This window comes from Equus asinus, chromosome 8, assembly GCF_041296235.1.
Source record: "Equus asinus isolate D_3611 breed Donkey chromosome 8, EquAss-T2T_v2, whole genome shotgun sequence".
Classification (NCBI taxonomy): Eukaryota; Metazoa; Chordata; class Mammalia; order Perissodactyla; family Equidae; genus Equus; species Equus asinus.
Window position 1 is genome coordinate 12,660,174 of NC_091797.1, and position 26,960 is coordinate 12,687,133.

At 39.3% G+C, this 26,960-nt stretch overlaps 1 protein-coding gene across 35 annotated transcripts in view; it reads right to left on the minus strand.

Moving 5' to 3' along the window:
- Nucleotides 1–26,960, minus strand: part of MLIP (muscular LMNA interacting protein) — a 238,815-nt gene that overhangs the window by 141,025 nt on the left and 70,830 nt on the right. For 16 of the 35 annotated variants that reach the window (XM_070514720.1, XM_070514716.1, XM_070514714.1 and 13 more), the window contains exon 1: nt 628–720. The exons of 18 other annotated variants lie outside the window; for them this stretch is intronic. In XM_070514720.1, the coding sequence (XP_070370821.1) occupies nt 628–705 (78 nt within the window). In that variant the 5' untranslated portion in view covers nt 706–720. Of the gene's footprint in view, nt 1–627; nt 721–20,458; nt 20,522–26,960 lie in introns of those variants that run through there. One more of the 35 variants, XM_070514703.1, reaches the window with a different exon arrangement.

Consider the following 26,960-nt stretch of genomic DNA (forward strand, 5'->3'; position numbering starts at 1 on the left):
TCCATCATTTCCCTAAAGAAACCAGATTATCTAACTCATAGGGATTTTGTGATAACTAAATAAAATTACACATGGGACACGCCCAACATGACACCTACCAGGCAATAAGCTCTCAGAAAGGATTAGTCACTGTTGTCGTAGCTGAATGGTGTGATACTGAGTTGCCCAAAGGAACTAGCAATCCAATATTAAGTATATATTTAAAACCAATAAATGCCAGTTACATAATCATCATTTTAAAATTTCATAAAAATATTCTTACTGAATATATATTCCAAATACTTTTCTTTCAAATCCGTATTTTGATTTCTTTTTCTTTCTGATCAACTTTTATCATTTTTTTCTGGCCTTTATATTTTGTATCTCTGTATATAATGAAACTCTATTCTCACTTAGGATTTTATTAATTGATAAGTCTACATGGGAAGGCAAACCTATTCCCTTCAAATCTGCCTATTTTAATCACCAGTAAATTCTAAACAGAAACACTTTTCAAAAGCCTTTGTTTTTGAATATCACAGTACTATTTTATTTGAAAACCTAACTATCGTGCTCCTGGTAGAAATATTTTAAGAATCACTTCTCAGTCTTTTGAAAGCACATATTGACATTAATAAATCTGGTTACCTGAAAAGGGTTGGGGATGCTGAGCAGGCTGGCAATCTGTAAGTCTTGGATTCCAGTATTTTTCCCATACTGTGTCATGGGCAGCTATGTGTGTATATATATACATATTTTTTCAAATCAACATGTGACTGTGTAGGAGACGGGTGAGCCACCAAACTATGCGAAAATAAGTTCTAGAGGCTCTAATGACATTCAGTTGAGCAGTCTGTAGGCATCAAGGAATTTGAGACACACAAGAAATCATTGTTCCAGTGCATACTTATCAAAATGTTTTGCTGTAAAGATAGAATGCCCTCTTTCTATCTGGAGACATTTACTAAGGTCCATAATGTACCATTTCAATTCTCTCAATAAGCTTACTAATAAGAATGCAATATATTTTCCCTCGGATTTCAAATTTCAGTTAAACTACTTTTTAAAATACTTTTTCCTTTAAAAACTAACACAGGAAAAAATAAAACAAAACTAATCCCTCTTCAAAACAGCTTTTTACAGCAAGAAGAGTGGGTAATCACCAACTAGCCTTAACACATCCTATGAAAATGGACATGAGATTTTTACCCCAGGAAAAAAAAAAATCTGTGGACTTTTGCCAATTCAGTACATTTTAAAGGAAGCTTTGGCTTTTCTAGACTACTAACCATGAGCTCAGCAGCCAGACTGCTGGGCTTGTATCCCAACTCTGCCACCTAACAGCTGTGTGACTTTGGACAGATTACTTAACCTCTCACTCCTTCAATTTTCTCATCTATAAAATAGGAATATTAAGAGTAGCTCCCTCACAGGGTTGCGGTTACAGGAATTAGTACACATAAGCCCTTGGAACAGCACCTGGCATAGAATAAGCATTCAATAAATATTAACTGTTACTGCCAACAATTACTAACAATAGGATGACCATATATGTCTTAAATAGTTTATGCACTATTTCTGATCTTCCCCCACCCATTCCCACATCCCACTTCCAATACTGTTAAAAATAATCAATGAGGGGCTGGCCCAGTGGCGTAGCGGTTAAGTTCCCACGTTCTGCTTCGGTGGCCTGGGGTTCACCGGTTCAAATCCCGGGTGCAGACATGGCACCACTTGGCACGCCATGCTGTGGTAGGCATCCCACATATAAAGTAGAGGAAGATGGGCACAGATGTTAGCTCAGGGCCAGTCTTCCTCAGCAAAAAGAAGAGGATTGGAGGCAGATATTAGCTCCAGGCTAATCTTCCTCATAAAAAAAAAAAAAAAAAACTTTTTTAAATCAATGAATGGCCTCTTCTGCTCAAATCATTGTCTTTTTTCTGAACATCTGTGTTAATGACTTTGTTGGCTCCTATTGTCAGCAAGGAAGTCTTTCTCCTGGTCCTCTCTGAACGCCCTCTGTCCTGGCTCCTCCCCTGTCTCTCCTCGGCTTCTCCTCCTCTGAAATAAAGAGCCCAAAGACTCAGCAGTTATATCTCCTCTCCCCTTTGCCTGAGTCCCCCCGTCCCTGAGGGTTGTGCTCTACTCTCACGGTTTCATCCCTCATGGGAGCGGGCCCTCGAGTACACTCGGCTTCTGCCCTCTCTCCCGAGCTCCAGCTTCCCCCCGCCGGGTGTTCACTTGCTGGCTCTAATGCACGCACCATAGCGCAAGTGGTTGGGCTGGGGAGCTTGACAAACGTGGGTCTGAGGTCTGCCTTTGCCGTTTACAAGCTGCATGACCTTGATCAATTTTCCGAATTTCTGGAAATCTCTATTTCCTCATCTGTAATAGGTCATTTAGAAAACCTACTTCATAGGCTCCATTATATAATACAACAGATTTAAAGCATTTGACATAGTTCCTGGTATATTGAAAACACTTGACATATATCAGATGATTATTAATATTAATGCCCAATTGGATATGTCCAAAATCTTTTGACATTCCACACCCATATATAAAATAACTGTTCTTCTCCATAATTTCTGAAATATTTTGCTGCCATGGTCAGTTTGAGGATACTAGATTTTAGCCCTTTTATTATTTTGTCTCACTTGTTTACACAGTCTGAAATAGAATATGGCAATATATCCTTCAAGTACAATAAAAAAAAATTCAGCTGCATACTTTGCTGCCTGGCTTAAAGGTTATGTTCTGCAGCCTCCCTTACTGGTAGCTGTGGCCATGTGATTAAGCTGGGACCATTGAGATGTAATTAGAAGTAAGTCTCCTTAAAATGGTGTGGCCTGCCCTTTTCTATCTCAGCCTCCATCTCACCATCTGGAATTTGGAGGTGACGGCTGGATCGTCAGCTGCCACATTAGACCCTGATGATAAAAGCTTCACTCTAGAGATGATAGAATGATGTATGAACTGACAGGAGGAGCCCCCAGGCAAGGTCAGGACTGACAACCTCTGAACTTCATTTTTTAATGTGAGAGAGCAGTAAACATCTATCACGAGATTTTTCTCTTGTCTACAGCAAGATCTAATCTTAAGTGAATCAACATTTCAATTTCTAGCTCTTCTCTAACAGGCACCTTTCATTCTAGCCAGGCCAGTTTCCTCAGTCTCCCAACTTGCTTTGGCTCAGATTGGTCCATTTGCCTGTACTCTCTTCTTACTCTCAAGTATCTTGGGTTTGCTCAACCAAAAATGTTCGGATCTACCAGGAGCTTACAGCTGATTCTTGAAGTGCTCAACTCTCCCCCTCTCCTCTGAATGCTGTAGCATTTGTATTTTCTTCCACATCATCGATTATCCCCATAAAACAATCTTGTCTCCTGAATTACTGGTAAGATCCTTAATAATCATGTCTTGCAGGTTGGGTTTTCCAGAAACAGATCCCAAGACAAAGTTCAAGGTGCTAGTTATGTACGAGGGATAAACACTGGTGAGAAGAAAGGGGCAGAAGCAGGACTGGGCTGAGCTGCGATGCAGACCTGACAGAGCCCGGCTAGTTGCTTAGGGAGTTCTGGAGACAGCACGACCAGGAGAGCATCTCATATCCAGGCAGGGACCAGGCCTTCACCCATGGGGGCTGTCCTGGCCAGGTATGACCTCAGTGAAGCAGCTCTCTGCAGACAAGGCAGACCCTGGAGGAGGTGACAGTTGGAGGCTGTCTGCCGACCGAACTTCCTGAGGCTCAGCAGCAAGACCTGGCTCAGAGAGGGAGCTGGACACACATCACTGTGACTGCCACCCTGTGCCTGGATTTTATGCTTCTCTTCCCAAAACACCAATTTTAATATTAAACCTACAATACATTTGATAAATATTTACAGAATAGTTTATTAAAACGTTCTATGCTTAGCCTAAGAAATATAAGCTGTGTGAAGTTCATGAAATAAATCTATTCATGCCTTTGAAAAGGTATTTAAAAGTTTCTTTATAAGAAAAAATCTCTTTAAAACATTTTCCTTCTGCTTCCTGGAATCAGCATTGACTTTCCAAAAGATTTAAGTCACCTGTTTTGCAGAAAATGCCTTTTTTGCTTAACTCTATGTAACGCCTACCACCATGCTGGATGCTGCCAGGGCCTCCAGACACACTCCATCTGAAGGACGAGCAAGTGGGAAGGACCGCCCATTGAACTTGCTTCCTCTGCAGAACACTGTGCTCTTGGGGAAAATCTTCCAAGGAGGGAAACTTGCCTTTCATCTTGAGATGGCGACAGCACGTTCGTTAGGAGAACACTATGAGAAGCTTCCGCTATTGTCGTTTCCACTGTTCTCTCCTGTACTCCAATTTGCTTTTGCTCTAAGCTCATGTGGGGGTCTTTACAGAGTCTCATCAATTTCTACAGGTCTCATAAATTTCTCTCTCCTCTTTGTGAAGTGAGCAGGAAATGACGTTAGAGAGCAGGAGTTTTCATGCCTACTCTGCCCCTCTTTCCTACCCCAAACACCCTATCCGCCCCTAATGGCACTCTAGTTAAGGCAGGAGCAGGAATAGGATTGTGGAGGGAGAGAACGCCAGACTTGAATCAGGTTATGACTCTGGTCATTGGTAAATAGCACAGCAGCAGGGAGAAAAGGCACCAGGCTAAACAGTAATATTAAGAGTAATAAATGAAAACCAGTCTGAGGATGCGCTAAGACCCACCATCCTCTCACGTTGTCCTGGCCCTTTATGAGGAGAGGGAACAAAAGTCTGTGTTCCCACACCGTATCTGAGCTGTGACCAATAATTTTATTTTAGCCTAGAGATAAGCAAGATCCCACACTCACAAGGTGGGTTCCCTTTGTGTGGCTGCAAATCTTCCTATATTTCCGTCTACCCGCTGTTTCCCAGAATATATCTTTATGGTAATTTAGCCACTTTAAGAATCACTCCCATCTGTTCTCTGTTACAAAGACAGCTACTTCAGGAGATCACTGTCTTCTTCGCTGGTTGGTTGGGGAGCGGGGTGGTGACGGGGATTGACACACAATCTACAGAAAAGTCACCAAAATGTAGTTTCCATTTGTAATTCACCACATGAACCTTTTTGAAATGTCTGCGTTTGGATGTTGTTTTCTTCATCTGCTGAGCCAGAAGGCCTCGTCAGAAAGTCAAACTTCAAAACTGACAAACTGCTCTGATCGTATAAGCGTGGTGTGGTTGCTACGGAAACTGCTTGAACCGGAGAAACTGATTCTATTTGTAAATTTATAACTGGGAGAAGAAACAGATGGTAAGTTTCTGAGTGAGTCTAATTTACTCTGAGACATATTTGGGGTCCACGGGTGGTAAAAATGGGCTACATTTTTTTGGCCATAGATATAGCAAAATTATCCACTTTATAGGAAACCTTCTCACTGCAGCCAGAAATTATGAATAAAAGTGAATTCTTTCTTTTCCTTTTCTCAGCTTTGTTAAAAAAAAAAAAAAAAATTCCTGACAAGGCAAACGTATTTTTCCCAAGAAACCCACGAGATCCAGAAAAAAGACCAGGACTCATCATGGAGCCCCACACAGGCAACGGCCTCTGGTACGTGCTGACAGTGTGATCTTAGGAAAAAACAAAACCTCTCATGATCACGCCACAAATGTTTTCAAAGCAGTTGTTCTGAAAGGAGAAATAAGTATGAAGAGATCAGTGGTCACTTTTTGCAGAAATAGACAAGGAGCAGGTCTGAATTTCCTCTCCAAAAACTTCCCCTCGCCTGCTGATTAAACCTAGAACACCTAGAAGCTTCATTCCTTTATCTTATAGCAACTTTTAGATCCTTTCCTGAAAATTAATTTTGATACCAGGGGAAAGGACAAAACTTTGTTAGATATCTGGGCCACATGAGGGGTGCTTTCCACAATAGGGTAAAAGAATTTGAAGCTGGTAGACAAAGAAAAGATTTGTAATTACAATTGCAATTATGATTATCATCAGCAGCATCATATTAACACCATCATCATCTGTTATTATTATCATCCCCAATATTATCATAATTCGCGTCATCTTAGTCTCCATTACCCCATATAACGGAAATAGCTCCTCTTCTCTGGGTATTTATAATGAGCCAGAAATGGGAAGTAGTTTACATTCATTATCAGATCATTCTCAGGAGTTGGCAAACTTTTTCTGCAAAGGGCCAGATAGTAAATATTTTAGGCTTTTTGGCTCATACCATCTCTTATCACAACTACTCACTTCTGCCATCCAGGGTAAAAGCAGTCATAGAAAACATGCAAATAAATGTGTGTGCTGGTGTTCCCATTCAACTTTAGTTACAAAATCAGATGGTGGCCAACTGTGGCCAGCTAGCACTAATGTTCCAACCCCTGCATTATCTCATAAATGTCCTCCCAATTCTCTGAGGTTGGCAGGAGCATCCTCATTTCTCCAATGAGGAATCCAAGGCTGTGAGAGGTTGAGTAATTTGTCTGCGGTCACACAGGGAGCAGAGGGAGGGCAGGGTTAGATCCCTGGTCTAGCCATCGTCAAAGAAACCATCGTCCCTTCAACGCCACCTCTCAGAGTGTGATACGTGAACCCCTGGCTGATACTCAGGATGATTTTAGGACATACACATATAAACATTTTAATGGTTCCATTTATTTCAAAATGTATGAAAAAATATAACCAGTAAATCCAACTTTGATTTTACTGATGTTATTTCTTCAGAGGAAACACAAGAACGATCATAAATAACCATTTTCACATCTTTCCTTTTTTTTTTAGATGAAAGAAAATTTAAATGTGACTTTTGACAAGAAGGAAAGAATATTTAAATACTCTTTATGTATGTATCATTTTGGACTTTCAAACAGCTTTCCTTCTTTTCTCTCACTGGATCCTCACAAAAAGCCTAGGAGGGAGAGTGGTGTGGCATTCTTGTCCCCATGTTATGGATGAGAAAAGCAAAACTACAAGAAGGTTAAATGACTTGCTCAAAGTCACACATTGTGAGGGTGACCTTTTGCAGAGGGCCAGTGCACCTGGCACTTGTTCCTGAATGTTCTCCTGCTGTGTCTTTCGTGCGGGTTCTCATAGGCTCACAGTGGTAAACAACCAAACTCAGGAATTTCTTGTTTCTCCCACATCCATGCCAGACGTACAAAAGTAACTAAAACGCAAAAACATGACTCAGGTTTCCTGCGCCTGCCCCGTCTCAGCGCCAGTAACAGAGATTAGCCGGTGTACGCGCACATGCGCAGAAGCAGTGAGTAATGCTCGCCTCCTGATTTCCAACAGAGCAGTTTGAAAGTCCTTTCCAGATTAGCCATAAATCATTTTGTAAGCGCCAAACACTGAATGACCTGAATCTGAAATTCCATATGTGTTTTTCAAAGAACACTCGCTTTAGCTGCTAACGAGCTGTTTGACCTCAGACAACTCACTTCATGTTTGAGGAACCCAGATTCCACATCCGTAAAGCACAGCTGCTGGACTCTATCAGTGTTTTTCAAACCACAAATTATGACCATGAACGAGTCCTACTCAGAATTTTCTAAGTGAATTAGAAAAGAGGAGAACGGAACAGAATCAAATTTAATAGAAACCATCCCAATAAGCACTATTTGAGAGACCCTGTTTCAGATTTACATGAACAGAGACACACAGGCTGGATTTGTGGTTCGCAAATTTAAAAGCCATTGGACCAGACGATCTGAGAGCTTCGTGCAGCTTTAAGATTCAATAACTCTATACCCTGTTCCCATTGCAATAAAACCACTCAAACCACACGCTGAAGTGATGGGAATTCCTCAAATCCTCTCAGCACCTCAAAGTCTTGTAATTGTTGAGACTCCTTGTAACCATTCTATTATCATTTTATTATAAATTATATTCTATTATGAATTCTATTATAATGTTATTTATATCATTATTAACAGGATCTTAATTAGTATTAATGACATTTTTGCAACATTACAGCCAATGTATATATAATTACATTATGCCTATATTTAAATATATTTTGATTGGGAAAATGTGATCAATAAAGAAATAAGTTCTGAAAAACCTGATTTTTGTGGTACTCCTTGCCTGCATATAAACAAAATGAGGCCAAATAAGACCTTCTGTATCAAATACGGGACCATTTTTAAATGAATCAAACATGCACCAAGACATACAGAAAGGGCAAAACTTCCATCTGAAGTGTGGAGTATACGCTAGCGCTAGGCCAACATGTTATGATCTGCATTGAAATGGCAACTCACCAGTCTGTGGAAAAATCCAGCCAAAAGAATTCAGCCCCTTAAGTTCATTTCAATCTGGAAGCCCCAGAGGAAACACTGCCTCATTTGCAGAAATGGGAGTGCCAGAGTGTGTGATAAATTGAATGAAAAGGACAGGAAAGACACCGCAAGAATTGGCTTTCTGAAATTGAAACTCCTTCTATTTTTAATCCTCTCTCTCGGGTATTTAATTCCAGATCCTGGTCAAGTCATGTTGTAAAAAGTATCCAGGTTGACAAATTATCAGTGCTTCACTTAGCTGCAGTTTCACTTCTGGTAACTGTCTTTGTGGATTAGTATTCAGAAACACAAGCTCAGTTGAGTACCAATTTTGCAGAATAGAGAAATGACTCTGAAAACGGAAGAATTAAAAGGAGAAATCATGAAATTAGTTACATACAAAGAATTGAGAGAGTAGATAAGAATCCTTGAATGTGCTGAATGTTTACAAGTCCTCAAGCAGCAGTTGTATGTAAAATTAAAGGGGCTCTAGAACTGGAGGCCTGGGGTTGAGAAGGATCACAAGAGTTGACTAGGAGCAGTGGCTAAGCTCAGGGGCTGTTCCCAGACGCTAATGGTCAATGCATTGCTTGCTCCCAACTGCCGTTGGGCGATGGTTAGATGTCATGGCAGTAATAAAAAGTAGCATTTATTTGGAACTCACTGATTTTTCTTCCAAAAGATCTTGAAAGCACGTCCTCACTCTTATCTTAAGGACAAGGATAACCCAGTCTCCTGGCTGGATTCCTTGAAGAAAATCTTTCCCACTCTCCATTTCATCCTATATTCAATTGGTAAAGAATTTCTCTCAAACAATGTCAAGAAGAATGCCTATATTGGATACATTGATATTCAATAGAAAAGGAAGATATTATTTAAACTTCACTGAATTATCTATTCAGATATTATCTATTTTCAAACTTCACTGAATAAGATTTTGAGGCCTCAGCTATCAGACATGTTCCTTAAAAGGGATATAGACTTTAAAGTATTTAGTTTTCCAAATTTTCATAAATGTCTTTGAAAAAAATTTTTGAATCAATTTTGTAATTTTATGAATGGAATGGAATGTGTTCTCAGGAATAAAACTCCATTGACTCAACTTTCACTCATCAACTCAAAAGTGGTTCCCAACCTGGGGCCATTTTGACCCCCAGGGGTCATGTCTGGAGACATTTTTGGTTGTGACAAAAATGGGGAGAGGTTTGCTACTGGCATCTAGTGATAAGAGGCTAGGAATGTTTCTAAATCTCCTACACTGCACAGATCAGCCCCCACAACAATGATCTGTCTGGCCCAAAATTCAGTTGTGCTGAGGTTGAGAAACTCTGCTCTACGGTATTTCCCCAACGGAAAACAGAAAAAGAAATCATTGGATCAATGCTGTATTTTGGTCTATACAGTTGGCTTAATCATTAGCTAAGTGACTTGCTCCCCTACATTAATCTCAAATAGATGGGATTCAAATTGACTTTTAGCAAAATTGCAGATCTCTTCATGACTCCATGACTTGGCACTTAAGGATTGCTTGAGAATTTTAGTCGTGCATGCCAAAATCTGCTCCACTATCTTTTTCTGTACTGTCTGTGTGTGTGTGTGACCTTCTCTCTCTCTGTCTCTCTCTGTCCCTCTCTTACACACACACACACAACTTAACACAGATGGAGTGCCATGAACACAGCTGGTGCTCATTACATTGTGAAGGCTGGTTCCCATACCAACCTGTTGCTCAGACTGAGGGTCACAGGGACTGTCCTGGAGTCAGAAAGGTTAATATTTTAATGGTCAAAGGAAGTTGCTCTTGGTGGAAAGTGAAAATAAAAACAAATTAAAGTGAAAAGCTTAGAATAAGTCTGTCAAACATGCTAACTGATTACAGAGCTGAGAGTATCTTCCTGAAAGGGATGGAGTAATTTGTAAGTCTAGCTGATTCTAACAGAGAACAGGCATCTTCAACGTAATTATTGTACTTAACTTTATATCTCAAGACATCCTTATAAGATAGTTCATACACTTCAAACAGCTGTATGGGCATTTTCTGCCAGAGGAGATGTGGTAGGGGGATTTTCACCAATGAAGAGTCGAGGAGAAAACTTAGATCCTTCAAGGATCAGAATCCCTCTGATGATGGGAAGGCAAAGTTTGAGAACAGATGCTTGTGTCTCTTCACACTTTTACATGCCACAGCACAAGAAAAGAAATAAAGAATCAGAAAACAAGTAAAAACGGATAGATCATTCAACTTATTTTCATCTCTCTAAGAATGATACTTCCAAATTAGAGACAAGGTCCTTTAAAAGGGGGAGAGGTAAGGATTAATGAGGAAATTGGGTGTGGTGGGCACCATGAGGACCCCACTGTTGTGACAAGGTTCAATTCAGGGACTTAAGGCAAATGCGCTGGATCAGGTGCAATTTCATTCAGAGAATATATTGATGGTCTGGTTTTGTTACGGTCCCATAGTTTTTAAAAAATGTTCAAGTTTGGCAGCAGTTCAAACTAAATACTTAAAAAAATATGTTCATTCAATACAGATTTTAGTTTGAAAATAAACTCAGTTTTGCGTTTGATTTGAGAAGAATGTAGCAAGTTCTTCAAGTATGTTTGTTGTCATGGGCCAGTGTTTTGTTTTAGCTTTTGAGATGCTATTTCAAGGAGATTCTGATTCTGGTTCCTGAAAGACTCAAATGGTCAGGTAGGAACATTCTGTAGGAGAGACCGCCTCAGAATTAGAGCTATGTTACGTGAGCGGTCCATCAGAAATAGAACTGTCCTGAAATTCAGATCCTTCCGCTAACCTGTCATTGCTCAGAACCAAAATATGGTTTGGATGACACTCTGCACTCCATTAAGAGAAAAAGTATGACTTTGAATCCTGGGAGTAAAATTACTTTGTGGCCTTGGGATACAAAGTTAATCGGGTAGTATAAATTACCAAACTCAGCCCCAAATTCAAGCTCAGCTAGGGTAATTCTCTAGAGTGGTTATATCCTGAAAATAGGTATTTTAGCCTTCTTGAAACATTATTATTGGGAAAAGACCTCTATTTTCAATAATTAAAGTTATGTAACTTGTAACTCAGCATGGCTGCATGTGTAGAGAATCTTTACAAATTCATATACGTTTTTAAATACTGAGTCCTTTTGTTATTAATGCAACTAAAACTATTAGAGAAACTCGGGTTTCTTTGAAAATAAAGATACTTATGTTGTACTTCTGAGTGTACTTTTGTTATGGGAACAAAATCATTTTTTCTTAAAAATCCACGTAATTTTGTCTAAAATTTTCTCTTTTTTTTATGTTCCATTAGAAACAGTTTAAATTATTTGCTATTGGCCTCAAAAAGAAAGTTTTAACTTGGGAGAAAAACTCTTAATTGAATAAAATGTTTTAAGGAAATTTATTATTGAGTTATCCATAAGAATAAGCATGTCCATTAAAAAATATCAAGGAAATCCCTTCCAGTGGGTCAGCATCCTCTACCACTTTGAGTATACATGAAGCACTTGTGTTTATGAAACAATTAGTGAAAGGGAAGTCTCTGTCATGGGGTATTAGCACATAGGATTGTTTAAATTGAGGTAGGGAAATCAAAGGGCACACCGGGGCAGCGGTCTCCAAGATTTCTGGCGTAGGCACCCTTCACTAAAATAATCTAAGCACATGCTTCCACTTTATGAATATTAATTAATTTATTTATTTATCATCCTGTGCAGGTATTCCTGCACAAATGTATAATGTGTAACTTGTACCTAAATGGAAAATAAATGGTGAAAACAAAAATTCATACAGATTAATAATTTCACCCCTTGTGCTAACGGATTGCCTGGCACGACCACTGAGATGGGCTTACCCATTTTGAAACCACTGCAATGGGTATCATTTAGGCTATTCAAGCACGGTGGCTAATTTTTACAATACAATGTTTTTTGAGCTTGTTAGGGACTGGTAAACAATCCCCACCAAAGATGAGAAGCCAGTTAGCCCTAACACCCAAGAGACAGATGTGCTTCGGAGACGTTCTTTGATGGCACTGTAATTTAAAGAATGGGCTAGAGAGAGGGTAGGGATGAGTGGCATTTATCTTCATGTATCAGGTAAAGTAATGACACAGTCTCTATGGCGGGTCATGCTCTTTGGCCTCTTTCAACTCTGGCATCAAGATTGTGTCATCTGCCACAGAACCCCAGGAAAAGCAAAGAAGAGTAAAATCAATCAATACTTTGCTAGGCCTTGTCCTGTCCCTTGGATCTCCCACTTAGGTCATATTCTCACCTCTTCTTTCCCTGAACCTCTAGCATCTGACATATTCAGGAAGTTTTATCCCTCAGAGACGTCACAGAAGTTTCTTTTCCTTGGATTTTCTCCAGAAAAGACAAAGTATTTTACCTCAACTCTAAAACCACCTGGCTTAAACTAAATATGTGAAGTTTGGAAAACAAATTAGCATAAGAATATGCACATTTCCTCTTTGGAACAAGAGCTAACATGAAAATAACACCACAGCCCTTTCTGAAGACTCCCAAAGGGAACGGCTCTGCTCAAGAAATTGAGTCCAGTAAAGAGTGAGCACAGCCCACCCAGGTGTTCTCCCTCTGGACACATTCCCCAAGTCCAGCTTCAGGCTCCACAGACAGCCCAGTTGCCAACTGGCAGACGAGCCTTTTGGGAAAAGGCAAGGATCTTGCACTGCAGAGGAGTCCAAAAAGGGTATTTTCTTCCCAAGCAACAGAATATATCTTGAGATTTTTTAAATTTTCTTAATCAGTTCAGTAAATGGCAACATCACCCAGGCCAAATATGCTTTCTTTGATTTAGACAAAGTAATGTTCTCCCAGCAAATGTACCCATGTATGTCGAGAGCTTGGACTCTCTTCCTTCTCACTTCTACCCACACTTCGGAAAGCAGTTGCCCCGTGGTGAAGATGCAGGAGCACTCAGGAGGAGCCACCAAGGGCTTTCAAGGGTGTCCTTACTTATCTGAAATTCCTTGGCTCCTTTCATTGCATTCATTCCCCTTTGCCCTTATTTTTTCTTCCTGATTTCCTTTTTATCCATTTCTTTTTTTCTTCAAATAACACTTTCTTTTCTTGAAGCACTTTCCCTCCATGAAACCACTCACATCAATTTAGTCATTCAGTCCATTCTTATTAATAGATAAATAATCAAGCAAATATGCTATAAATTTGAAACTTCCACCTCCTCAGGAGTTTACGTACCTAAGGCAGATTTTGTAACACCTACCCACCCGCCATCCTCACAGATGCAGAAGAGCTGAGCTACAGTATGTTGTTTTGACTTTGACACCGTATCAGTTGTGTATTGGAATGTGATTTTGCTGAGAAAAAAATAAGCCTGAAAGATGGATAGGGTGAGCCAGAAGGTGGAGGTGGGAGTACAATAGATTTAAATAGGAAGGCTTCCTTGGAGGTGACATTTAAGAAGAAGCTTGAAGGAAGGAAGGAAATAAATCATGTAACTACCTAGAAGAAAATACTCCAGAAAGAGGAAACAGCAAAAGTCAAGACCCAAAGATGGGAGAATATCTGGCATGTTTGAGGAACAGAGGCTGGCATGACTGAGGAAGCGGGATCCTGGGGAGGAGCCACAGCAGATGACGCAAGAGTGCTCGAGAATGGGGCCAGGTTGCTAGGGCTTTGTCAGCCACTAGAAGGATTTCAGCTTCTCTTCTGAGTGAGATGGGAAACTTGGACTACCTGGAGCAGAGCAGTAACATGATCTCGCTATGCTTTAAAAGGGTCACCCTGGCAGCTGTATTAGGAAGAGATAAGAGGAAATGATAAAACAGAAATGAATAAATTACTTATAGTGAGGAGGGGAGGGAAAAAGCAGGAAGGGTACTAGAGGCAGCATACTTCTTCACGGATGCTTTTTCTTATAGTTTTGACTTTTGAAATCATGCTAATGTTTTACATATTCAAAAAGATAAAATTAAATAACAGCAATAGTCGGGGAGTGAGAATTGTAAAAGTGAAAGTAAACAGAACAAATTAACCTAATCAGATATTGAATCAACACAGAACCGCACGAGGAAAACAAAAGAAATTAAGCCAAGTAACTTTGGAGGTTTAATATATAGACCAAAAAAATGCACAAAACATAAGTATACAACTCAAAGTGTTTGTGAAAATTGAATATACCATTTAATACCCATCTCCCAGATCAAGAAACAGAACTTCACCAGCACTCCAGAAACCCCTCATTCTTCCTCCCAGGCACTTCCATCCCCCACAAGGATAACTGCTTTCCTGACTTCTAACAGCATAGATTAGTGTCATTTATTGTTGCTTTGTTGTTGTTTTTTTTTAACTCTACATAAATGTAGACTCATACAGTATGAACTCTTTTGAATCTGGCTTGTTTTTCCTAATATTATATTTGTAAGATTAATCCATAGTGCTGTGTACAGCTGTAGATCCTTCACTCGGGGAGAAGAGAGATGAAAATATGAAGGGAGAAGATAAGGAAGAACTCTGATCTGTTGGATATTAGAGATAACAATACAACCATTCACTTTTCCTAGTTTTGTCTGCTGAAATAACCTACAAGTAATGACAATCCAGAAGCAATAAGCACATCAAGCATCCAAATCCTGATTCTTTTATACCACATCCCTCTAAAATGATTAGCAGCCATTTGGTCCTGTCCAAAAGCATCTAGAAGACATTTTTTCCACGTCAAAAGGTCCTTGATATTTGGTCCTGACCAAAACATCCAGAAGACATTTGGTCCATGCGTAGAGGTCCTTGACATTTGGTCCCGTCCAAAATGTTTATGAGCATATTTGGTCCATGCCAAATGGTTTTGGACAGGACAAAATATCAAGGACCTTTTGGCATGGACCAAATGTCTCACTGATGGCTTGGACAGAACCAAATGGTCCTGCAAATATCAAGGACCAAATGGAATTGCCCTAAACCGAAAAGGGAAAGACAGTAAAATAATCTTTACTGAGAAAGAACAAGAGTTCAATTTCGAACATGTTAGGTTGGAGAAGTCTTTTAGATATCCAAGTGAAGATGTAGAGTATGGAGTTGAATATATGAGTCTGGAGTTTAAACATGAGTTCTTGTCTGGAGATATAAATATGGGAATTTTCAAGATATATAGAGTATTAAAACCTGAGATTGAATTATATCACCTAACCAAGGAGTAAGTGTAGATAGAAAAAAAAATGAACAAACATGCAAAGATGGTAAATCTGAGCAGGTAAAAAAATATGGACTGGGCAGTTTTCAGTTTTTCTAAGACTTAGAACTCATGAATCTGAGTGGTGGAAGTTCAAGCTGCTATGACAGGTCCAGGAGAGAATACAGAAAGTCTGAAACACAACCTAAGAAATGTCTACTTCGTATTTCAGGTGATAGGATTCCATGAAAGCTTTAAAGGAGACATTTGCTCCATTTACATTTATTGTTATAACAAGTATTTTAGGACTTGTTTCTATCATCTTATTTTTTAATACTTCCTTGTCTTGTCCTTTGTTGTCTGTGTTTTGCAATTCATCTATTTTTCCCTTGATCTAATTCCCTCTCACAATTTGGAAGGTATAGTGTCTGTTTTAACTTCTATTACTAGCTAGAAGTAGAATCTTCATTCATATGCATAAGTAAACATATTTTAATCTACCAACTTTGGAAGTGAAATTGTATCTACAGAACAATTCTATCATTAAAAAATGAAAAAGAATTTTGCCACTTTCCTTCCTTCCAACTCATTTATGCATACCTCACAAAAACACAGACTTGTGTGTTCTCATACTATGTTGTCCCAACTTCTTATAATTCTCTTTTAAAAATCATTTGTCTTTTGTATAAAAAATTGCTACTTTTAGATTTGCTTTTATAATCACAATTAATTCAATAATTTAGATATATTTAAATGGGAAAATGCTCATACCATTCAATTCCTATCAGAAATTCTGCAGAAGTTCTTGATTTTAATTCTTTGGTTACTTGGATTATATTTTTTAGTAAGTTTTTCAGAAAGGGAATTTGTGTTATATATGTCCCAAGTCCTTGAATTTGAATTTGAAATTAAAACCACAATACATTTGCATTAGCACCCCCAAAAGTGAAATACAGTCATGCCCCACTTAATGACAGAGATGCGTTCTGAGAAATACGTCATTAGGTGACTTCATCATTGCTAAAACATCACAGAGTGTACTTTCATAAACCTAGATGGGATAGCTTACTACACACCTAGTTTTTATGTCACTATTCTTATGGGACCACCATCTTATATGTGGTCTGTCATTGACCAAACGTCATTATGCAGTATGTGACTGTATTTAGGTATAAATTTAGCAAAATATGTACAAGATCTATATAACAAAAACTACAAAATTCTGATGAACAAAATCAAGGAAAAACTAAATAAATGGCAAGATATTCCAGGTTCTTGGATAGAAAGACTCAATACTGTCAAGAGGTCAGTTCTTCCCAACTTGATCTATAGATTCAACACAATTCCAATCAAAATCCCATAGTTATTTTGTGGATATCAACAAACTGATTATAAGGTTTATATGGAGAGGCAAAAGATCCAGAATAGCCAACACAACATTGAAGGAGAAGAACAAAGTTGGAGGACTGACACTATCTGACTTCAAAACTTACTATGAAGTTATAATAATCAAGGCAGTATGGTATTAGTCAAAGACTAGACAAATAGATCAATGGAACAGAATAGAAAGCCCAGAAGTCGACCGACATAAATATAGTCAACTCATCTTTGACATAGGAGCAAAGACAATACAGTAGAACAAAGAGTCTTTCAACAACTGGTGCTGGAACAACTGGACATCCACATGCAAAAGAATAAATCTAGACATAGACCTTATACCCTTCACAAAAATGAACTCAAAATGGATCACAGACCTAAATGTAAGTTTAAAACTATAAAACTCCTATAAGATAAGATAGAGAAAAATCTATATGACCCCAAGTATGGCAATGACTTTTTACATACAATACCAAAGGCATGATCCATGAAAGAAATAACTGACAAGCACAACTTAATTAACATTAAAAACCTCTGCTCTGCAAAAGACAATGTCAAGGAAATGAGAAGACAAGCCACAGACTGGAAGAAAATATTTGCAAAAGACGTGTCTGATAAAGAGCTATTATCCAAAATATAGAAAGAATGCTTAAAACTCAATAATAAGAAAAAAAAAAACCTGATTAAAAAAAATGGGCCAAACAGGCCAGCTGGGTGGCATAGGATTAAGTTCACACACTCCGCTTTGGCAGCTCAGGGTTTGCTAGTTCAGATCCCAGGCACGGACCTATCCACTGCTTATCAAGCCATGCTGTGGCAGGCATCCCACATATAAAATAGAGGAAGACGGGCATGGATGTTAGCTCAGGGCCATTCTACCTCAGCAAAAAGACAATTGGTGGCAGACGTTAGATCAGGGCTAATCTTCCTCAAAAAAAAGGGATGGGGGGGACCAAACACTTTAATAGACATCTCACCAAAGAAGAAATACAAATGGCAAATAAGCATATGAAAAGTTACTCCACATCATATGTCATCAGGGAAATGCAAATTAAGACAACAAGAGATACCACTACACATCTATTAAAATGGCCAAAATCCAGAACACTGACACCACCAAATGCTGGCAAGTACGTGGAGCAACAGAAACTCTCATTCATTGCTGGTGGGAATGCGGTACAGCCGCTTTGGAAGACACTCTGGAAGTTTCTTAAAAAACTAAACGTACTGTCACTATCTGATCCAGCAGTCAGGCAGCTTGGTATTTACCCAAAGGAGCTGAAAACTTATGTCTACACAAAAACCTGCATACAGATGTTTATAGCAGCTTTGTTCATAATTGCCAAAACTTGGAAGCAACCAAGATGTCCTTCAGTATGTGAGTAAACTGGGGTACATCCAGACAATGGAATATTGCTCACAGCCAAAAAGAAATGAGCTATCAAGCCATGAAAAGACATGGAGGAAAATTAAATTCATATTACTAGGTGAAAGAAGCTAATCTGAAAAGACTATAAAGAGTATAATTCCAACTACATGACATCCTAGAAAAGACAAAACTATGGAGATGGTAAAAACATTAGTGATTGTCAGGGATTTTTTTGGGGGGAGGGATGAAGAGAGCAGAGAGGCCTTTTAGGGCAGTGAAAATACTCTATATGATACACTAATGATGGAAACATGTCAATATAATTTGTCCAAACCCCTGGAAGGTACAACACCCAGAGTGAACCCTTAGATAAACTATAGACTTGAGCGATTATGATGTGTCAATATAGGTTCATCAGTTGTAATAAATGTACCACTCTGGTGGGGGATTGTTGATAATAGAGGAGGCTATGGATGCAGTGGGAGCAGGGAGTATATGGGAAATATCTACACCTTTCCCCCAACTTTGCTCTGAACCTTAAACAGCTCTAAAAAATAAGGTCTTAATCATTTTTAAAAATGGTTAAATAACCTCTCACAAAGTCATATGGCAAGCAAATATAGATCTAGAACTTAAATCTAGGTCTTTCTGACTCTATGGCACTATGATCTTAACCATTCTCCTACAATGCTTCTCAGAGATACGCCTCCTGGAGATGCTACTGGGACAGTAACCAGTTAGAAACTGAGATTGGAGTCAGGAAAGAGGAGTAGGGTGATGTAGTTCTCAGCTAACCTGCCCGTGTCTCTCAGTTATCCATTTTAAGAACTCCCATTTGGAGCCCATGATTTACTAAAGATGAAGAGTCTCCCACGGATGCAATTCTTAATGAAAAGCTGTGTACAAGATAAGTGCAGTGGATTCGGAATCAGTTCTATCCATGCTATTGGGTCTTCCAAGAAGCAGGTGTTTGCTACAGAATCTGAACACATTTCTTGAGTAACTCTGGACACCATCTCAAAGAACCTTCAAGTCTTAAAATATATAACTTTTAGACAAAAAAAGAAACAAGGCAGAAACAAAATTTACAGAAATCTACAATGGCTGAATTTCTAGAATAAAAATTCACTATTTAGCTGCTCCCTTGACTCAGTGATTAAAAAGGCCCTTCTAATAACCAGAATATATTAGGAATAGTGAAGGTTGTGGCACGCTAGGGGAACAAGCTGAAAAGGCAAAGAAAATGTGCTAATCTTCCCAAATTGAGGGATTCTAGAAGAAAAAAATGCTTGAATTTGCAAAGCAAAGAGTACTTTTCTCTCCTTATTAACCCAAATATAAAAAGTCTCCCAGCTATTGCACATGTACGCATACCCACCTGTTAGAAAGTATAGAAAAATAATCAGATCTCTCTGGAACACATTCATGGTGGATTATACAAATCCTCTTCTCCCTGTCTTATTCCACTTACATCTGGGTAATGTGACCCTGATTGCATGAGCAGTGCTCGCAAATAAAAGCTGCTGGAACATTCAGTACCCATTTATTATTCCATCATCATAGGCTTGACACACCCAACGTAAGTGCAATTATGTACAGCACCATAAACAACAATGTTATCTCCAGTTATTACCGTGGATAATTCTTAGTTTCAAAGGACACTTTTGGGGGAAAAAAATAGGAAACGAAACTTCGTAAGTGGAGTCCTAAATTTCACCTAAAGAGCGTGAGAACGTTTGGATGCCAGGTTAGGAGAGCAAGAAGAGAGGACTGGGGAGAGAGAGAGAGTTTAAGGAACAGCAAAGGGGGAAAGCCAGAATTGTGGCTTCTGTATTTTGTAAACCCCACACATAACTCAGAATATGTTAAGAAGTTAGAATTGCATTTTTAAACTTATTTCAAGATAAAATCATTCAAATCATGATTCATTTTTACATTCCCAAATTCTTCCTACTTATGTTTTTTTTAATTAAAAATGTATATAATCCCAGGTCTAGTCTTAAAAACAGTGACAGCTTAAATGCAAAGCAATTCTTCAAATTTGTGATGCTCACTCCAACCCACAATTTATTTATTTCTCGTTATATAATGTTATAGTAAAATCAACTTTTCCTGGAGCGATCTCGAAGTTGAGCATGCACCAGTCTGTATCTAATGTAACATCTGTTGTCCTCTACCATCATAAACTGTCACATCAAGTAAAACACAACCACTGCAATATGAGACAAGAAACGCAAAGACAGCACACAGCTATCGTTGATGTCAAAGGTATGACCTGGTGACAATAACAAGGAATTGCACTAATAATGCCAGAGAACTCACAGTACATTCAAGTCCAAGATACCAGCTGCACACGGAGTCTGGTGCCATGTGTCACACTAGCAGACATCAAGAAAGCAGTGCTTGTAACGACAAGGTCAGTGTCTGCCAATAGAACTGATTGACAAGCACTTGCCTGTGTCAGCTGCTGATATTGATGAGCTGCAAAGATGACAGGGCCTTGTACAATTATGCCCTCCTTCCTCCCTGCTTCCCCAACAACTCAGGACTAGAAATAGCAATGCATCTGTTGTTTCAAGCCTGTCTGAATTTATTAACCTATCTCGACCTTAGCTGTGTTCTGAGGGAAACTCTGCCTGGAAATTGAGGGAAGCCCTATTTTAAAGGTTATAAAAGGGCCTAAACTGACTTGGTTGCAAAAGTGTCACTCTTTCAAGTGATATGTATGCCTATACATATGTCAATATGTATATGTATCTGTATATCACATAGCTAAGATTGACAGAAAGGCCTTCACATTGAAAGTCATCAGTAAAAAACTCAGATTTACAATACCATCTACATTAAATTAAGCGACACTCTCAAGTCAATTCAAGCAATTTTGCTGGCTGTTATTTATGTGCTAGGAACCAAGGAAATAAAAATGGAAAAGTCTGTTCCTGCTCTTACTTGAATTCAAAGCCTTATGAGAGAAAGAGAAAAACACAGAACATTACACAATGAGTTAACTGCTATGTTAGTCCATAAGATGGAAAAAAATGCTATTCTAATGCATAGATGGGGAGAAGATATTTGCAATACATAAAATCAAACAAGTATCCATATGTCAAAAATATATTTTATGCGCTTTACAAATTGGCTTTCAAAAAATGGAATAATTAGCAAATTATAGGAGGAGGAAATTCACAGGACAAGAAACATAAATGACAAAAACAAAACTTGAAAAGATATTCAATCTTACTAGTAATCAGGAAAATGCAAATTAAACCGTAATGAAATATCATTTCCTATCCACCAAATTGGCAAAGCTAGATGCTAGCAAGGATGGGGAACAACAGTACTGTCACATACAGCTAATGGGAGAGCAAACTGGTAAATCTAGTTTGAAGAGCATTTTGGCAACACCCCAGAAAAGGAGAACCTGGGTGCACCCAGTGACCCAGCAATCCCGTCCCCAGGTTTATTCTCTAGAGAAACGCCTGCACGTGGCCCAAGAAATCATGTACGTGAATGTTTTATTGATGTTCTACGTTAGAGGAAAACAAGAAGAAAATAATCACAATGCCCATCGACTTAAGAATAGGTAAATATATGTGATATACCTATCCAGCGAAATAGTACAAAGCAATAAAATAAATTACCTAGAATTATATGTATCAACATGCCTGCATCTTAGAACATAATATTGTGAAAAAATAAGCAAATTATAAAAGAATAACTAACATGATATACTTTGCGCACTATTTTAAAAAATGCAAAACCAACTATACATAATTGTATAGATTAGATGCAATATTAGTATAAAATGCTCATGAAAATTATAAACAGTAAATCCAGGATAGTAAACTTTAGGCAAGAATGAGAATAATGAGATAGGGAAGGGTAGACAAGAAGCTTCAGTTAATAGTGAAAGTTCATTGTCTCTTTGTCGTCTGCTGGAAGCGCTTTAAATCACTAATTACAAGCTCATAAATGCAACAAAAACACAGGTAAAGGAGCAATTGGTTCTGCATCAAGATAAACAACACTGAAATTAAAATGAATAAAATTATCATGAGTTATTACAGGCATCAAAAAACTGCCGTGAAAAAGTCAAAGTGTCTTAAAATTTTCTGATAAGAAATATTTTGATCCAAACACTGATTTTGAGGTTCTACTGCTTTCTACTCATTTGCTTGCAACTGAAACTCTGAACACACTTGCTAATATCAAACACTCTGTGTAATTTGCACAAGCATCAAGGTCTCTCCTTTTCACTGCCACCAATGAAGATCTGGGGCTGCCTCAGGATTACGAAGGTGTCATCCCCCCCAGGATCTCACTCCTCCTCAAAATTAAACTGCTTGGCAGCAACTCACTTCCAGGGAAAAATCTTGTCTGTGATACTAAGCACTGCTCAGTCACGCCCGTGGGTCATCAAGGAGAGAGGTTGAGAGAAAGAAACAGAGATCTCCTCAGTCCACTGACTCCTCCACGCAGTGGCTCATCTGTGCAGACAACAGGTATTTGTTGAGCACGACTGTGTCCCAGGTGCTGTGGTGAGCCAATGGAGAGAGATGCACGAGACAAAATCGTTTGCTTGCAGGAAGCTCCCAGAGAGACCAGTGAATCAACAAGGGCCCCACAGAGTGACACGTCAGTGCCAGAGGGGACCTGGGGCGATGGGGAGGCTGATCTGAAAAATCAAATAAAATAAACCTGAGTTTGAAGGGCACTTCAGGCAGAATCACAAAGTCATGAATCTTAGAGCTGGAATATAGCTCAGTTAAAACAAATCCTGGGAGGTCAGAGTGAGGAAGATGCAGGAAAGCAGGGGCATACGAAGAGGAGAATAAATGTTCTTTCACCCACAGGGGTCTCTGATGATGGAGGAAGGTCTGGCTCAGGCTAAAGGAAAAACGTACTTGCAAACTTTCTTCTGGTTCTTCGGGTAGCTGAGATATATTTATATATATATATACGCGCACACACACACTTTTTTTCTCAGATAAAGATTTGTATAAATTTAGATAGATGATAGATAGATTTTAACGTTAATAAAAGGGCCTAATCTGACTTGGTTTTAAAAGTCAGAATATAAATACATAAAAATGTAAATTTAAAATGTAAATATAAAAAACATAAATTAAAAAAGATAAGTGTTTTGCCTGAGAAAGTCTAAGAGCACGGGGAAAGGCCAGGATCAGGAGAGGGTTAAACAGTAGGCTGGGGGCTGGCCCAGTGGCCAAGTGGTTAAGTTCCTGTGCTCTGCTTGGGCTGCCCAGGGTTTCACCGGTTGGGATCCTGGGAACAAACATGGCACTGCTCGCTCGTCAGGCCACGCTGAGGTGGCGTCCCACATAGCACAACCAGAAGCACGCACAACTAGAATATACAACTATATACTGAAGGGGCTTGGGGGAGAAGGAAAAAATAAAAAATAAATAAAATCTAAAAAAAGCACAAACAAACAAAAACGATAGTCTGGCAGGTGCTCTGCATAAGAAAGTAATGGGAATTCTCAGGTTTAACTGCTAAAGAAGGTGAGCGAAGGAAAGGCGATGGAAGGGTGAGGACGTGAGGCCTCTAGAATGAAGAGAAGAGAGACCAACAGAAGTCTTGGGGAGGGACACCGGGTTAGGAATTACAGCAGGGCAGGCAGCCAGAGGCCCAGGGAAAAAGTCCCACAGCTGCCGATGGCAGAGAAACTTCTAAGAACAGGGGGTCTATTCGTACTCAGTATTAAATTACCGCCCACCTGTGCTGTGCGCTACCATCCCCCTCCAGCAGCTCTCCAACCTTCCGTGAAAGGCAGCTCCATACAATAGGTTTGTGGCAGTGGCACTCGGAGGAACACAGCGAGAGGGACAATTTTTAACATGAGATTAAACCACGAGAGAAGAGGAAACATGACAATTGGAGACACAGTTGAGGATCCACCACTGGAGGGATGGGGAGCAAGAGGCTATAGGAAACAGGCTATACGCTTAGGGTGACTCTTTTAAAATACCCTGGGAGCCCTGGACTTCCCACAATACGAGGGAAGGAGAATCGATTCAGCTTGTTCAGAAATTAAAGGTAAAAGTGACATTTCAGAGCTGAAGAGCTTTCAAATATTCCAGACATTTTAGCTGCTCTTTTTTACATATGCATATATGTAAACCCCCAAATGTTTACAGTGGTTTTCTCTGGATAATGAGAGTATGGGAGAGTATTAATATCTATTTTTTCTTTCTTCTTTCTTTTTTTTGTTTTTTTGCTTATCTCTAATTTCCAAATAATATACCATAGAGCTTAGAATGAAACAACAAAAGAACAAATTTCTCATTAAAACAGAGAATAAACTCAAACAATCCTTTGAAACTTTTCCTGCCCATTATGAATTTAAGAAAACACACCCTCCCTCCCACCCCTAGCAAAAGCATTCTGCCCATGCTTGCATTAGAAAAGCTGTTTACCACCTTGACCCAAATCTCACCCACCTAGCAACAAGGCATAGGAGTAAGCACTCCACCAAGACAGATTCACCAACAAGGCATTAAGGATTGTCTTGCATTTTTTTTTCTTTTTTTTGAGGAAGATTAGCCCTGAGCTAACATCTGCTGCCAATCCTCCTCTTTTTGCTGAGGAAGATTGGCCCTGAGCTAACATCTGTGCCCATCTTCCTCTACTTTGTATGTGGGACGCCTACCACAGCATGGCCTGACAAGCTGTGCCGTGTCCGCACCTGGGATCCGAACCGGCGAACCTTGGGCCACCGAAGCAAAACATGCGAACTTAACCACTGCACCACTGGGCCGGCCCCTATCTTGCATTTTTTTTTTTTAAGATTTTATTTTTTCCTTTTTCTCCCCAAAGCCCCCTGGTACACAGTTGTATATTTTAGTTGTGGATCCTTCTATTTGTGGCATGTGGGACGCTGCCTCAGCATGGCCTGATGAATGGTGCCATGTCCGCGCCCAGGATTCGAACCAGTGAAACCCTGGGCCGCCAAAGCAGAGTGCGTGAACTTAACCACTCGGCCACGGGGCCAGCCCCCACATTTTTCAATTTTGATAGTACTCAATATAAACCATAGCATCTAGCAAAAACTCCATTTACTAGAACATGCTTCAGTATGTTAGTACACCTAGTTAAATTGGAAGTGCAGATAAACACCAAATAAGTTTGTAGCATAATTATGTCTCAACCAGTATTTCAGTTGAATAATTTTTAGTGTAAGTATGTCTCAAATATTTCATTCAACATACTTATACTAAAATGATTATTTGTCATTTACCTGAAATTCAAATTTAACTGAGCCTCCTGTGTTTTCATTTGCTAAACGTGGCAACGCTATTTCCATGCCTTGTGTCAGGACTGTATCAAGGACTAGAGAACTACTTCAACTACTCACCACCCATATGGTATTTTATGGGCACAAATTTGTAGGGAGAAAATGAATTGATTACAAATCCATTTTCAAACACTCTTAACCTAATCTGTGAAACTCAGGAGTACAGTCTCGAGGGAAGCAACGTTGATACAACAAGGAGCCCTGCCTGTCAGGAGCTGTAAATGGAGCCGGGACACATTTCTGCCAAAATGACAGTAGGTCATGGGGACATCTAACATATTCAGGTCATCATTCCATTTTCCTGTTAAATTGCCGAGTGAAAATGAGAACAACCTGGACCACAGCGAAATGAATTCCAGATACAGAAAAGCATTAATTTTCACCTGCATGTAAAGCTCTTTTCTCATTAATGAAAAAATGCTCCGTAATCTTCAATAATAGTGTAAATAATCCACTCGTATATATCTAAACATGTCTTGAGCCATATATTTTAAAGATAAATGCCCTTGACTGAGCTTCATCTATCTGGTTTTTAAAACTTTTATTTGCTTGCAAGCTTTATAAATGCTGTGCCAGGATCAGTTGGTGTTCTAAGTTTGTGCCACAGTTGGTCCCACCCTCTTCATCAGTTTCATTGATGGATGGCATTTACCTCGTCCTAATGCTAATAAGACACACAGTCTACCATAGAGGGTGTGGTTTTAAAAGTCCCTTGTCTTTTTTAATTTTTAAGGAAAAGTTTAGTTTGGTGTGTTTTTCAAGTAAGATTGTACCTAATAATTATTTTGAATATTGAAGTTTTTGATATAGTCTACTTTTTATGGATGCCCCAGGAATGGTCTCAGTCAGCAATCTGCAACTAAGGTCCACAGACCAGTTCTGACCTGCCACCTATTTTGGAAAATGAAGTTTCATTGGAACACAGCCACACTTATTCATTTACATATTGTCTGTTGCTACAACCACAGGCTTGAGTAGTTACAGCCTACAAAGCCTAAAATATTTATCATCCAGCCCTTTATACAAAAGACTTGCCATCCTCTGCTCTAAATAGACATTTACCAATAGTCGAGGGGATTGATCACTCCTCTGGGGCTGCTTTGGATATATTCAGGATAGTATGCGAGCTTTGAAAATTCAGGCTTTGCATAGTGGAGAGAGACAAAGTCTAAAACATTGTCAACATAAAAATGCTTGCCAAGGCAACATAAAGAGTGAATCTGATGAGAGAGGCCCTCTCCTCACTTGGTCTAATGCAAAAGGCATTCTCAGGGGATCATTCACCACAGTCCTTTGCTTCTGGTAGATATAAGTGCTTCAAAACAGTTATCCAGTTGCTATAAGAACCAGGTTAATGGGGCTGGCCCAGTGGCATAGTGGTTAACTTTGTGTGCTCCACTTCAGCGGCCCTGGGTTTGCAGTTTTGGATCCCAGGTGAAGACTTACACACGGCTCATCAAGCCATGCTGTGGCGGTGTCCCACATACAAAATAGAGGAAGACTGGCCAG